The sequence below is a fragment of the Mya arenaria genome, chromosome 12 (genome assembly GCF_026914265.1).
Source record: "Mya arenaria isolate MELC-2E11 chromosome 12, ASM2691426v1".
Taxonomy (NCBI): domain Eukaryota; kingdom Metazoa; phylum Mollusca; class Bivalvia; order Myida; family Myidae; genus Mya; species Mya arenaria.
Genome location: NC_069133.1, coordinates 8039284 through 8054908, shown reverse-complemented (window position 1 = coordinate 8054908; position 15625 = coordinate 8039284). Strand labels below are relative to the sequence as shown.

At 36.6% G+C, this 15625-nt stretch overlaps 2 protein-coding genes across 4 annotated transcripts in view; both read right to left on the bottom strand.

The window, feature by feature from the left end:
• Nucleotides 1-627: 627 nt before the first annotated feature.
• The window catches only part of LOC128212206 (uncharacterized), a 29975-nt gene continuing 14977 nt past the window's right edge, over nt 628-15625 (bottom strand). For all 3 annotated transcript variants that reach the window (XM_052917542.1, XM_052917541.1, XM_052917540.1), the window contains 4 exons: nt 6633-7032; nt 5757-5825; nt 4114-4225; nt 628-3873 (listed from right to left, as the gene is read on the bottom strand). In XM_052917542.1, coding sequence (XP_052773502.1) covers nt 923-3873; nt 4114-4225; nt 5757-5825; nt 6633-7031 — 3531 coding nt within the window. In that variant the 5' untranslated portion in view covers nt 7032 and the 3' untranslated portion in view covers nt 628-922. The remainder of the gene's footprint in view (nt 3874-4113; nt 4226-5756; nt 5826-6632; nt 7033-15625) is intronic.
• Nucleotides 11718-14667, bottom strand: LOC128212207 (uncharacterized). The gene is made up of 2 exons (XM_052917543.1): nt 14459-14667; nt 11718-13442 (listed from the first exon to the last, which is right to left on the bottom strand). Exon 2 carries the CDS (start codon nt 12490-12492, stop codon nt 11896-11898), a length of 597 nt encoding a protein of 198 aa, XP_052773503.1. The 5' UTR covers nt 12493-13442; nt 14459-14667; the 3' UTR covers nt 11718-11895.

Genomic DNA, 15625 nt, shown 5'->3' with positions numbered 1-15625 from the left:
CCACTCCGTGCACACAATCAGCCCCGACACAACCAAGTATAATGTATATGCATGTATGCAGCCTTACATAATTGTGACCTTAACCTCTGCTGTAGGGTCGTGGATCTTGCACGCGACACATCGATTTTATGTACGGAACACACAATTAATTATAAAATCTCACTAGGCGTGACAACTACACTGTAATTGCATGTTTGTAGCATTCAATAATGATAAATCTAAAAGAGTGGCCTTGACCTTTAAGGTAAGGACGTTGGTCTTGCACGCGGCATTTTGTCTTAAAATTTCGAAATCATGTGCAAAATTTCGCCCTGCATGCTCAAGTTACAACCCGTACACAACGAACTTAACTATATATGCATATAAACAGCATTCCATAATGAAAAACCTGTGTGACCTTTACTGTTTAGGAAAGGTAGTTGGTCTTGCACGCGACACTATGGGCCTAGTAATATTACAATCTATCTTTCAGCCCGGCAACGGAAAACTGGACGGACGACAAGACCGTGAGACGGACGGACTGGAGGACGAACGGACGGTGTGATTTAAATATGCCCTCCTGTGGCATAAAAGCAACATCCTTCCATATTAAAACATCTAAAGCAAACTGTTCTATGGCAAGTAAAATACTTCTGAATTTATTTTATTACTAAATGTACATTTGTATGTTTTAGTGCGATCATTAAAAATATGTTGTTTTCGGATTGAAAAAGCTTAAATCTACCAGCCAAATGACGCAAAACAAAGTCTCAATTTGGCAAAACGTAATGTAAAGCCACTTCCCGTCTTAAACATATGCTATTATAACAATTTACAAGGACGTTTCAGCTGGAAACTAAGAACAATGTTTTGAAGGTCATTTTGAACATGTCCTTATCGATGAAATACCTATCGTCATTGTTGTACAGCTCGAAATCTAAGACTATTCCATCCCATCTTCAGAATCTTTTTCGTCTTCATCGTCTGCATCATAATAGTTTCCATTTACAAAATTATTTAGCGAATCGTGCAATAGCGTTACATTACTTTCTGTAGACCTAACATCATCAACGTCGTCATCGAGTATGTCGTCAAAGTCGCAATTTATCGCTTGTTTTAAATCTTTGATTGTTTTCAGGTCCTTCGAGGCTAGTTTTGGACCGTCTGTAATATACACTCCATTGTTGTTCGGCATACCTTTTACACGATCAAATATTGCTGGATGAGCTTCGATTATAAGCTCTTCAATTAAACGGCGCTTACAATGTTCCTCGTGACTTTTGTTTCTTTCAGTTTGTCTCAGGATATGGAAAACTGTGTCTCCTTGATTTGTAATGATTAGCGGATCTGCATTGTGTTTCTTTAGCAACAGATTAACAACGTCTATATCCCCCTTTTCACACGCAACATGCAGAGGTGTCCGACCGTATTTGTCAACCTCATTGACATTTACTTCAGCGGCAAGTTTGGCTACAAGTTTGAAATTTTCCTTGATAATGGCAGCGTGCAATGGCGTGAATCCCTGTTTCTGAGGCACTGTTTTATCCGCATATTTCAACAAAAGGCGCGTTGCAGTCTTCTTGCCTGTCATGATTGCATATAACAGCGGGGTCTGGCCAAAGAAATCCTTCAAATTTGGGTTTGCCTTCCCGTCGATTAGCAGCTGGATCAGATTTCGGTCATTCCTCCAAACTGCTACATGCATCAATGACATGCCCTTGATGGAACATGTCTTGTTGGAATGTGCAATCCGAAGACTATCTTGACTTTTGTCATGCTTTAAAAGAATCCTCACTGTGTCAAAATGTCCGCCGATGGCTGCCAGAAATATCGGATAGTGGCCACAATTGTCCTTTATCTTCACGTTTGCGCCTTTTTTCAATAATTGTTTAACTATTTTACTCATACCAAGATCAGCAGCGATATGAAGAGGCGTCCTCTGAAATGTTCCACCCTTTTCGTCCAATGGCGAATCATGGTCAATGAGAAGTTGAATTATATGGGAGTGCTTATACATAACTGCCTTGTGCAATGCCGTCAGGTTCTTATCATTTTTCACGGACGGATCAGCGCCATGCTGCAATAGACATTTCACTTCATAGGTAAAGCCCTTTCTGGCGGCAACAATCAACGGATAATTCCCATTAACGGCGTTTCCTTTGTCATTGATATCTATACCTTGGTATTCAACTATTGTATCGAGAACCTCGTTTGAGTCAAACGTGCTTCCTTTTCTTTTATGCATCGCTACACAGAGTGTGTCTCCTGAAACTTTTGATCCGTGTCTCAAAAGTAATTTCATCATGTCAATATCACCGAAATGTGTTGCCAGCAGAAGTGGATCGATTTGTTCCTTTGGAAAAACTTCTTGCCCAATCAACTCCTTTGCCAACACAATCAGTCCACTGTATAGCGTATAACCCGGAAGGTACATGACCATTTCTGTCATTTTGATCCCGTAGTTTAGAAAGTACCCTGTCATTTTCATTACAGGAACAGTGAAAAGATCCTGATCTAGATGATTTTCCCGGATGTACCTGATGAATTGTTTCACGAAACCTTCGTTTTTAAATGCGCTGTGTTTAAGTAAACCAAAGTCAATGCCATTGAGTACATGAACAGTGCTAGGGCGGGGACCTTTACGTTGGAGCTGTTGGAATTCGTCATGTGGCGGCTCCTTTGTCACAAGATTGCAGTTTGTTTTACCAATATTTTTTGCAAACTTTTCACACAGAGTATCATAGTGTTTCTTAGGCACTACAACACGAAGCTCATCCTTTCTGGCTGGTTCGATTGTTACGCGTTCCATCAGAAAGTCTCTTGGGCACAGTTCAATGCATTCAAGAAGTTTGTGGCTTCCAAGAACCACCCCAACCATGTCCCCGTTTACATTGTGACTGAATGTGTACTCCCCCGAACGATCGATCAACAGCAACAGGTCATTAAAATGGCTTTTCAGAGATGACTTTAATGTTTCCAGAAATGAGTTGGTAACATCAATTCCAAAACAATTGGCAACAAATTTCACATGGTCAGACACATTTTTAGCATTTCTTAAATCGTGTTCTGTCATTCTCATGTTATTTGCTGCCCAGACAGCCACCAAAGCCAAGAACTTGTGGAACTGCTCTTTATCCCTGCCTTTGTACAGCTGGTCAATATATGTTTTAAAGTGTATTTCTGGTTTGCTGAAGAAAACAGGGCCGAGCTTGATCAACTCCTCACTTCTGACGAACAAGGTTGCACATTGCGGAAACCCAAACACAAAATCTTCTCTTTGATCTTTTTGCAAATTCATAACTCCCTCTGCCTTTTTAATACAGTCGTCATATTTTATACGGTGAGTGGTAATCATGTTCTCAGAATTGTTTTTCTTTGCTCTTGACACTAGAATATTTTTCTTCTCGTGAAACGACAAATACCTCGTTGACGACAAAAGCAAAACGTATCCCTCCTTGTCATCGAATGGTGTGGGCTTGTCCAGTTCCTCCATAGCCTCCTTTTTAATGTAGTGTCTGGTGGTAATAATGATTCGCAAACGTTTCTGCCTAGCAGCTCTCTCCATTTCAGGCAGATATGGTTCCCAGTCAGCAAGAAGTTTCTGATTGAGTGCACCGCCTCCAAAGATATCGTCCACAATGACCGTAATAAACAGCTTTAATGACCAGTCCACTTTTCTCCAGTCTCTTGCATACTCCAGTTTCACGCAGTTTTCCGGCTTTGTACCGTCAGCCAGGGCCAGCCTCGCTGCCATGGCAGTTTTCCCCTCACCTGGATGGCCAGTTAGCACGATGAAATGTTTCTCTTTTAGCAAACGATTGGCGTCTTTAAAACGAGAAGTTTCCACGAAGAATTCATCATTACAGCTCTCCTCAAAGAACCAAATAGTGTTTTCTGTGAAAATAAATGTTAAGATTCTAGCACTGGTTAATAAATATGGTCTTCAAAGTACATACTGCTACTAAAATGTAAAATGTCATAAGGCTGGGAAAGATGTTTGATAAACGTATGGTTTTCAAACTGCCAAATCTTAATGCATTAGATATTGAAGTGGCATATTCGTTTAAACAAAATTTGTTCAAAAGTCTTTAAAAGTATACATATAGAGGAACAATTTTCTGAAAAGCATCATACCTCGAAGGCTTTTCATTTCTGGCGTGACTAGGTCGAGAGTTTTTGTCGCCAGGTCCTCTATTTCAGCGTTCACGTTGTTCAGCCCACATGACTTGCCAAGTATTACCATCGCCTGGTGTGAACATAAAAAAGAAGGTAGAACAATTACTTTACTGAAAAGGTAAATAATCGAAATTTACCATATGATCGCTATGACTATATGTATTTATACATTTGATACGTTGATATAAATAAATACATATACATGCCACAGGAAAGTGAAATATGACCCGACTAAGCCTCGTCAGACGGTTTTGTATTTGTATTTATTATTAGTATTTACATGTTTACTTAGAAGAAGAATGTTTGAGTAAAATCCCATTCATCTAATAAAATTGATATAAAATGGTCATCTTGTGACCTTCCTCTTCCAACTGAAAGTGTGATACACTCTAACATGATGTTCTACAAAAAACTCATTAATTATAGTTGTTATGGGCTACTAACAAGAGCACCAACTGTCGCTTAATACGAACGTCATATTTTTAGGGCGCCAAAGTTTGTAATAATTAGCTGTACGTAAGCCTAATTGAGCGATCTTTTCCAAGATGTTTCTACCAATCACATTTTTTTACCAAATTTGGTGATGACAAGACGAAGGTTTCTAAAGTTATTATTTGGACAATACATATTTTGGGTAATTTCTTAATGAAAAGACGATAACTCTCAAGTGACCCAAGCGATATCGAAAATATCGGTTATTGAAAATATTTGAGATAATATTCTCATAGACATTTCTAACATATGAACAGGGGTATAAGAAAGTGAAGAAATATCGACAATAAGGGAAATCCCATGAATATGGGCGAGAAATCAAAATAAGCTATGAAATGCACATTCTGCAATATTAATATCCAATAGCCACCTTAACCTGATGGAATTATAGATTAAACCACGAGGGTTATGCACGCAAACCATCTAATCATGCTGTTCAAATTTGCGAAATATGAGTTCACGTCGATAACAAAAACATTGTGATGGAGATACAACGTGTTGCTATAAAATTCACATTGTTTATTATTAACCTCTTAGTGTGACCTTGTCCTTCGAGATGAAAGCGACACATAATAAACTATTGCTATGAAATCCAGATACTGTAACATTAACCTGAGATGTACGCACACAGATTATATATAACACACGTTCCAATAATGGCTTATATTAAAAATATGTGAAGTTTGATTGATTTCCTATATGTAGTATCACTTAGTTTAAAATATCGCGTCGAGGTGTTACTTTCACTCTTAAACCCGACTTTTATTCGAGACACAATTTCCCACGGTGCACTGCAAAAGTTATGGCCGCAACACGAAGTATTGCTATGGAAGCCAAATTATGAAACATTGACCATGTGTGACCTTAACCATTGACATGGGAGCACATATTTTATACGCGAAACACATTCCTACAATACTGATACATTTGAATTTCCTAGTTAATAGTTAAAGCTGGGATCCTAATTTTTGCTATGAAAAATATAGCATGAAACATTGGTGTCCAAGTGTGACACTGCCCTTTAAACTGCCCCAAATCAGGAAAAATATCCCACAAGGCAACACGCTGACAAACGCATAAAATAATATCATGACAGCAATGACACTTACATGTTCAAGCAGACGCCAGTTGTCTTCGAACTCTTCTTGGTCCAGATAAGCAACATGCTTATGCTGCATCTGAAATTTTACATCGTGTTAAAATCTGTTAGGCGACCTTTCAGTAGTACACAAATACACCTACAATGGCATTGGAAACAGCATCAAATTTAACATTATTTTAAGTGAATAAGTTATCCTGAGACACACATTTTTTTTAATTTGGTTGTTTTTCATTTATATGAATGTTTTAAACGAAAAGCGTTATCGGATGCCTTCAATATATGCCTTTGTTTGCAAAAATAATTCTATCGATAATACAGAGGATAATTGCTTGTTTCAATGTAAGATAGCAATATAATCAGAGAGTTGGTTGTATTTCACGAGGGGCAATGTCACGAGTGAAATATTTACGTTTGGTGGTTACGAGGAGATAAATATTGCAATATAACACTGTACAAACATTCGAAATTTCAACAAAATAAAGTCATACCGGACAAGAAATTAAATGACGTTATTGCATTGTCTTCTCGGCATTGTTTATGTAAGCATTTTGCAATGAAACGGGTAAAATATAAGAAAACAGTGAAATTATATATCGACAAACTTATTGTTTCAAGATATAATCTAACGTTATATTTCAATAAACGACCGAGAAGCATGAACTAAAAGTGCATCAGTTTCAAATCCCCGGAGCACCGACGTAATTAGATCATTAAGATACATTTGACGATTCCAAAAGAACATAAAATAAATAACTACACTGCCGAATATGTTTGTTAAAATAATTAATTAACTATTCCGTACCAACCTAACATGTATTATTTTATCAAATAATACAATGAAGTTGAGCATCATTATTTATTAGAAACGCCGTACAAATGCTACCTCGTTTCGGAGATTCCTTATCCGCACAATGTTTGCAATGACAGGATGCATGGTGTCCGTTATATTGCTGTTGTCTTTCTCTTTCCAAATAGGATTGTTTGGCTGCAAGTTGCAAATGTTTCTGAGTAGGACAATCAGCAGACTGACGTCAAACCTTCTTGAGTCGGGATTAGGATTGAGCAGATTGTATTGGGCATTTGAAAGTATACCATCTTTCTTTAATTTATCAATCTCGCGTTTGTGATTTCTCAGTTCATGGAATAAATTGTTTGGGGTGATAATGGAGTCGAATTTGGATCTGAAAACGTCGCCAGCCTTCATGAGGAGAAGGTGGAGACGCAAGTAGTACTGCTCATTTTGGGTCCCGTCTACCGATCCCGGCGTACCTGCAGCATACATCCTGAAACATAGCAAACTTGCCTCTGTAACCCAGTCATGATGAAATATAACAAGACAAAACTACTCTACATTCAGCACAAGTAAACGGTATCCTGGAGTTTAGAGATACACGAGGCAGTTAATACAACATTGACTTGGGTTACCGCATCGGAAACATCAGCAAAATCAGGACAGTTCATTTGGTGGGAGGATTTTTAAAACTATAGGATTAAGACCCAAGTGATTCCAGGGGATTTAGACAAGCTGCAAATCCTGCTGCGGTATTTACACAGTTCAAACCTCATTATGTCAACATAATTCATCATCGATCTTTAATCTGTTCTGTTGGAAAAGGAAATTTGTAATGAAATGTTGCACTTCAAATGGAGTTTAACCTGTCTTTTAGTATACTTTAAAACATATTTGTGACGTCATCCATTGTTCTTTTTGTACTCTATATGGATTATTGGACTGCATTCCGTACTTTATTTCTATTAATTGTCTTTTATTTGAAAAATGGACCGTCCAATATTTTAATAATGACAATCATTGTTCAAGTAATGGACAGTCAGTAGAAATAGTAGTATGGTATGATTAATAAATATGAAGTGTTAAAACGTGTGTTAACAAACCTTTTTGTAAATGCTATCAAAATTGTGTAAAACTATGCACTTATTGAAAGAAAAATAACTTTAAACTCCTTTTTTATTTATGTGTAAGGGCCTTCCACTGTGCAAAAGTGGGTGTGGAAGGTAAACAATTAAAAAGCTTTACAAGTTCATGTTTTATTAAGTTTAGGTGAACGATCTTTTATGGGATTTAAGATCATACGTTCTAGGTGACGTGTTTTGGGGTAGTAAGAAGTTGAACAAATTTTACCAAAACATATTTTATCAGATTTTGGATAAAACAGCATTCACATTATTTCGGAAAAGTCTGTCGACATTATTAATTTGATATTGTAACAAAATGCCCCAGACTTCTGATCAACAATGTCTTGAAAGTTCGTGATTTGGACGTCGCTGTTCATTAAATAGGTGAAGCGCCCCAAACTGTCGATTATGTCAGCGAAAAAACACAGCCTCGGCACTGCGTGCCTCGGACTGTTTTTTTCTGTTTTATATAACATGAGTTTATGGACGTAGAGCAGTGGATTTAATATGGGTAAAATTTTCCGATGCTATCAGATTATAGAAATGAATAATGTTAGTATTTTCACGACACCAAGAAAACGAATAATTTTCCCGGATGTCATTAAATTTTAAAGACTTGAAAATACATGAGTAGTAGGAAATTGAGGGGAGTAGGACTCCCCAGGGGAAGTTTTACTCATAGAAATTGAGGGGAGCAGGACTCCCCAGGGGAAGTTTTGCTCTTCAACGAAAATTGTGTCCTTGAAAGCGGGAAGACTCGTATTGTATACTGTGATGGTCCTTTACGATATAAGTAAAAGAATTGACAATAATGCGAGTGTGTATAAGTAAACGGGAATGAAAATTGTTGTAGAACGATATTGTTCTTTATAGTATAAGGGAAACAACTGCTACACTACACGAGGTGGAAATACGGAGAAGCGTTATTCTTCTTGATCACAGTCGATGGGTTGTGAGAGTACTTTAAGTTAGTACTTGCTGTTGCTAATTCCAGATCGTTTGTTTATATTTAAAAGCGAGGATTATAAAGACCCTTTGTATAGCTAAATGCTCTTTCAATGTTTGATTTTAAGCTTGTACCTCGCAAGTATTTTTAATGTTACCACTAAGTAAGTTAATTTCATCTTGAAAACAAGGTACAGTAATGTACGGACTTTATCTAGGACATCGTAAAAATAATATGTTGTGAGAATAGCCATACAGGTAAACACAGGTACATACCATAAACTAACACAGTATTAAAATTAAATCTTAGACAAATATCGTGAACGCTTTGAAAACCCTTTAAACGGTGTGTATTGTTCAATAGGACACAACGATAAGTTATCGGATTATGGTGAGGGTTATTGGTCACATTTTTACAGTCTGTACATGCAGATTTGTATGAATTACTAATTACTCTCACCAGTAAACATCGGCTTAAGACGCCTTACATAGCACGATGATATGTATAATTGAGGTAAGTCGTTGTTATTTTGGTTTTAAAAGTCATTGCTAAAATGTTTGATGAAAATGCTAGCGCGTTAAAATAATGCGGCTAAAGTTGTAGTTTGTATCACGCATCAATACTGACATTGGGAAGCAACTTTTGTTTTATATATGTATGCTTTGTTTTAAATAGTTAGTTCTCTTTTGAACAGCTGGACCCATCGAGCTATTTTGTTGCAAGATAAGCTTCAGTTTTTATAGTAGGAGGAATTTGTAATAGTAACAATATTTTTGTAAGTACGCATTCCTGAAGGTCGGTGTTTATATCTTTAAAATTACCTTTTTGTAAAATATGTAAATGATGTAATTAACCCCCCCCCCAACCTTCTGTAATATAAATTTATATAATTATCTTCTTTTGAATTGCTTTGAAGAAAATGATACATTATAACTCTGAGATTGCTTTACAAAACCAGATAAGTGTGGAAATGGAAATGGATTTTATCTATCTATCTATCTATTGTCCATACTTGTATTAAGTTTTACAGATGAAAGTGAGTAAAGTGTATACAATTTTTGTTTAATAACTTACCAGAGCTTACACTATCCCCGTTTACGTAGACTTTAAAAAATGCCTTATTATACCTACTGTATTCCCCGCGTTTGACGCAGTAAAAAATGCTAAATACAACAAGGCATTCTTTTCTTTTCCTCTCACGATTTCCTTTTTCCTACCCGAATTAAGGTCTCCGGATTTCACTTATATTTATCGCTAAGATGATTACTTAATTATCCGAAAATATTTGCTTTATTTCGAGACAAGCAATGTTAAATTGAGGTCAATCGAATAAAAGCTTCAGTCACTTATTGTATTTTAAATTTTAAAGTATATTCACTTAATTACTCCTTTTGGCGCACAAATATATACGAGGCTCAAGGAAGGGTAAGACGGTCCTCGGAGTGACTCCGGAGGTTTGAGGAGGGTATAAGGAGGACCTCGGAGTGACTCCGGAGGTTTGAGGAGGGTATCAGGAGGCCCTCGGAGTGACTAAAGAGATTTGAGGAGGGAGTCAGGAGGCCCTCTGAGTGAAGGAGGAGGGAGTCAGGATCTTGTTTAAGTGTTCGGGAAGAGCCTCGGTTCCCTTTTGAAGGTAATACATAAAGATGGCGGACATATAACGATATAGAAGGGTCCAACAGAGCGCCTCTTTTCTGTATAGCCACACCTGACTATAATACGCTATATTGAACTATATAAAACGTGAAGCGTGTAACAGACTTGATGTTTCGTATTGTTGTCACACGTATGCATTCCACGAAACATGTATTGAAGAACCCTAGATCTATCTTTAAGCAATATATATTTATATCAATATGTCTGTTAGGACGACCTCGTTAGAGCAGCACAACATATTTAACTTAAATTGCATACATTCGATTTTCTTAATTATGCATTGGATTCAATTTACATGTAATTAGTCAACGTAGTTCCAGGCCGAGGAAAATTTCATATGGGAACATGTAGGATCATGTTAACTGTAAGCGAGACCTGATTGGTTGATCTCTTTTTTAGACTTCTCCATTCTATACATTTAGGTACCCCCCCCCCCCACCCCTCATGTAGGGTTATGTGATCTGTAAGCGATACCTGATTGGTTTACCCTTTTCTTTAGACGTGTCCATTATATAGCTTTAGGAAAATCAGAAAACCAAACAGAAGGTAAATGGATATTTTTTATCTTCAAGTAAGAGCTAAGAAAATATGCAGTATAAGTATTATAAGAACAGGTATAAAATACAACAAAAAATGTGGGCGTTGAGTTTATCAAATATCATGGATGTGTTCGATTGAAACAATCCGACGGAGATCGCGTGATTGCTAGCAGAGTTTTAATTCACGATGGTCGGAAGTATTATAGACATTTCTCGCTATTGGTTCCCTATATTTTTTATCAAGAAATGGCAAGCAATGTTGTACAAGGATATAATCAGCAAAGTTCGCTTTATTTTAAATTGATAACAATAGTCAAACTAGGATTGAAAAGAACTCGAAGCACCAGTCGAAAAGGCACATTTACAGCAGTCTGGTTACGGGCGCAGATTGAAACGCATATTATAGATATAGTGTTGCAGATATCAAAGGCGAAGAAGGATTTGCACTGTTGCAGATGACATACACAATTAATGTGTTAGTAAACGCATATAACATAGAGATATAAAAATAGAACATAACCTGTAGACATACAAGCTGGGTAATAAAATGTCATCGCGAATATTACTTATGTAGTATGTATGAATTGTAACCAGATATAAAACTTACTTTATTAAATTTTGTAGTAATTGTAGCTTTAAACCTAATGCTCATTACAATGAAATGAGTTCGTTATTTGGATAGTTGAGATGTTTAATTTTTAGCACACCTTTTTACAAACTAAGAGGTATGACTGAATACAATATTAACATAATATTTTAATGCAATCATTATTATTTTTAACTGATCTGGCGGCGTCTTTGATACCCAGCATCAACATTTGTCTTGTTTATATATGGAAAACGCTTAAAACATAAATAAAACTACAACTAAAACACACAAGAACAACTCCGTTTCGTATTATTAGACATTTTATTTTACATCATTAAAGACATTTATTTTACTTAAAAACAAGTACGTGTTGCAAAACTATCAGATACAATTGTGTTATTGTATTAAATGGCGTCTGTATTCTGCATTGTGTAAGGATTGAAAACAAATAATTTCCCAAAGCACTCTAGTCCGAACGAATTAAAGTATCTTTGAATGATTTTCACTGTTTTGTTTCTTTCTCTTGCTCTGCATCCAACTGAGGAACGTCGTAACTGTCCAAGACCTTATCGAACAGAAATCTCCGCTTAAGGATGGCGTACTTTACGGCTTCCTGTTCGTCGTAGTCCTCTGTTTCTTTAAGTTGATTAACTGTTTTCTTTATGGTCTTATAGATGGTATCTCGCTTGATAGAGTCAAACCACATCAGCTTTGCCCCAAAACTATTCATCAGGGCCTTTCTGTAAGTACTTCGCATATCCTCAAAGACATCCTTCTTGGCTTCGCTTTCACTAAGGTCGGTATCATCCTGCATAATTTCACGCACTTCCTCCTCATACTGCGATTGACACTCTTGAAAAGCCTCATCGACAACCTCTTGCCAAGGATCAATACCCGAAGAGTTCTCCGAGGTTACAGACATGTCGTCGTCGCTGTTATCAGACTCGTTTTTATCAACAGATCCAAAAATATCCTCTTGGTCAGTAACGTCAGACATAGCGTCTTCATCCGAATCTTCGTTTGAATGCGCAGACCTTTTATGTCGCAACATATTATCGCGTCTTCCAAAACTTTTCAAACAAATATCACACTGGTGCATCGCAACAAAATCCTTAAGCGCTAATGAGGAGGAGTGAGTGAAACATTCAGCTTTAAACCTGCCCGATGGTAACGATGTTTTCGGACTTTTCTGAAGTTTGTCTCGGCGTTTTCTGTCTAGATGGTGCCACCTTTCTAGGTTTCTTGCTGCCCTTATTACCGATAACACCCGCACTGAGCACTTTGCCTTTTCGTTTTTTGCTGGCTTCTTTCATTCTTTGTAATTCCAAGTCAATCCAAGTCCCTTTAGGTTTCGACTGACGGTCAAGCATGCTTTTGGCGATAGCTGTCGTCTGTTCAGCCGGGAGAACCATCCGTATATGCATTTTGGAGAGAGGCTCATGTCTGTTTCGAGAGGCACTGCTTTTCAATTTTCTCCTCATCTTATATTTTCGTGTATCCAATAGATCCATTTTTTTCCACTAATGTATGACTTGACTACTTGTCATCCAAACACTCACTGTGGTTGAAAACTTCATGACACTTGATTTTATAGTAGCATCATTAACCGCGCGGGTTTGTACCAAGTCTTTTCTTCAAATGCAGCAAAAATGTTTTCCGATCCTGAAACGTTTGCTCGCAGCATATACATGTGTAGGAATAATACGAGCAGGTATGCCATACTCGTAAATGGTGCAACAGATTTCTCCAGGAAAAGAAAAAGTACCTACATTTGACGCACGAATATAGACGAATTTCATTCTCGTTTCGTTCCATTATAAATGCAGATCTGTCAACGATATGTCGCCGGACACTGACTTTGATTCGACACAAGTATATTTGTTAAAGGCATGCGCACATAGCAACCCTCACGTTTCTCAAATGCTGGGAAAACACTACTAGACACTCATTTAAGCCTCCTCAGCACTCCTCCCAGCCTCCTGTGTCCTCGTCAATCCCTCCTGTCTCCTGTTGTATTTGAGGTACATATTGATAGGGTGGAAGAAGACTCTGAAAAAAGAACAAGAACCTATAAGTAAAGGGACAAAAGCCAAAACTGCAAAGTGATTTTCTTATTATGAGTATTTGATAATCCCAGAAACGATCAGTTCGAAGTTTAAATTTTCTTATACATTAATAAATGTAAAAAGTTATTTCGTAAAACTTAAATACAATATTACATTAATACACGTGACTGAAGCTTTTATTCGATTGACCTCAATTTAACATTGCTTGTCTCGAAATAAAGCAAATATTTTCGGATAATTAAGTAATCATCTTAGCGATAAATATAAGTGAAATCCGGAGACCTTAATTCGGGTAGGAAAAAGGAAATCGTGAGAGGAAAAGAAAAGAATGCCTTGTTGTATTTAGCATTTTTTACTGCGTCAAACGCGGGGAATACAGTAGGTATAATAAGGCATTTTTTAAAGTCTACGTAAACGGGGATAGTGTAAGCTCTGGTAAGTTATTAAACAAAAATTGTATACACTTTACTCACTTTCATCTGTAAAACTTAATACAAGTATGGACAATAGATAGATAGATAGATAAAATCCATTTCCATTTCCACACTTATCTGGTTTTGTAAAGCAATCTCAGAGTTATACTGTATCATTTTCTTCAAAGCAATTCAAAAGAAGATAATTATATAAATTTATATTACAGAAGGTTGGGGGGGGGGGGGTTAATTACATCATTTACATATTTTACAAAAAGGTAATTTTAAAGATATAAACACCGACCTTCAGGAATGCGTACTTACAAAAATATTGTTACTATTACAAATTCCTCCTACTATAAAAACTGAAGCTTATCTTGCAACAAAATAGCTCGATGGGTCCAGCTGTTCAAAAGAGAACTAACTATTTAAAACAAAGCATACATATATAAAACAAAAGTTGCTTCCCAATGTCAGTATTGATGCGTGATACAAACTACAACTTTAGCCGCATTATTTTAACGCGCTAGCAATTTCATCAAACATTTTAGCAATGACTTTTAAAACCAAAATAACAACGACTTACCTCAATTATACATATCATCGTGCTATGTAAGGCGTCTTAAGCCGATGTTTACTGGTGAGAGTAATTAGTAATTCATACAAATCTGCATGTACAGACTGTAAAAATGTGACCAATAACCCTCACCATAATCCGATAACTTTTCGTTGTGTCCTATTGAACAATACACACCGTTTAAAGGGTTTTCAAAGCGTTCACGATATTTGTCTTAGATTTAATTTTAATACTGTGTTAGTTTATGGTATGAACCTGTGTTTACCTGTATGGCTATTCTCACAACATATTATTTTTACGATGTCCTAGATAAAGTCCGTACAAAACTGTACCTTGTTTTCAAGATGAAATTAACTTACTTAGTGGTAACATTAAAAATACTTGCGAGGTACAAGCTTAAAATCAAACATTGAAAGAGCATTTAGCTATACAAAGGGTCTTTATAATCCTCGCTTTTAAATATAAACAAACGATCTGGAATTAGCAACAGCAAGTACTTATTTAAAGTACTCTCACAACCCATCGACTGTGATCAAGAAGAATAACGCTTCTCCGTATTTCCACCTCGTGTAGTGTAGCAGTTGTTTCCCTTATACTATAAAGAACAATATCGTTCTACAACAATTTTCATTCACGTTTACTTATACACACTCGCATTATTGTCAATGCTTTTACTTATATCGTAAAGGACCATCACAGTATACAATACGAGTCTTCCCGCTTTCAAGGACACAATTTTCGTTGAAGAGCAAAACTTCCCCTGGGGAGTCCTACTCCCCTCAATTTCTATGAGTAAAACTTCCCCTGGGGAGTCCTACTCCCCTCAATTTCCTACTACTTACATGATATTCATCTTCATTAAAAGGTATGTCTTTGTTCAATAAACAATAAATACAGAAGCGATCATTTCTATCAATACTTAAAAATCGACCAATTTCAATATGGAGTTGATCACTAGAGGTTTTACATCTAGCCAATTATTTTCGTACAGGAAACGGTAAACTGATATTAAGGTATCTTTCAAGATTCAATAAAGACTTAAAGCATTTATAAGTTTCACAACCTGAGGAATTATTAATATCATCAAGCCATGTTTGTATACAACCAACGGCAATTCTTGTTTTAAAATGATACATACATATATTTATATCTCGAACATCCTGGGCAATCCAAGCA

Bases quoted from the DNA above. Each gene is read 5' to 3' on its own strand.
- LOC128212207 (XM_052917543.1), bottom strand. From the start codon at position 12,492: ATGCACCAGTGTGATATTTGTTTGAAAAGTTTTGGAAGACGCGATAAT.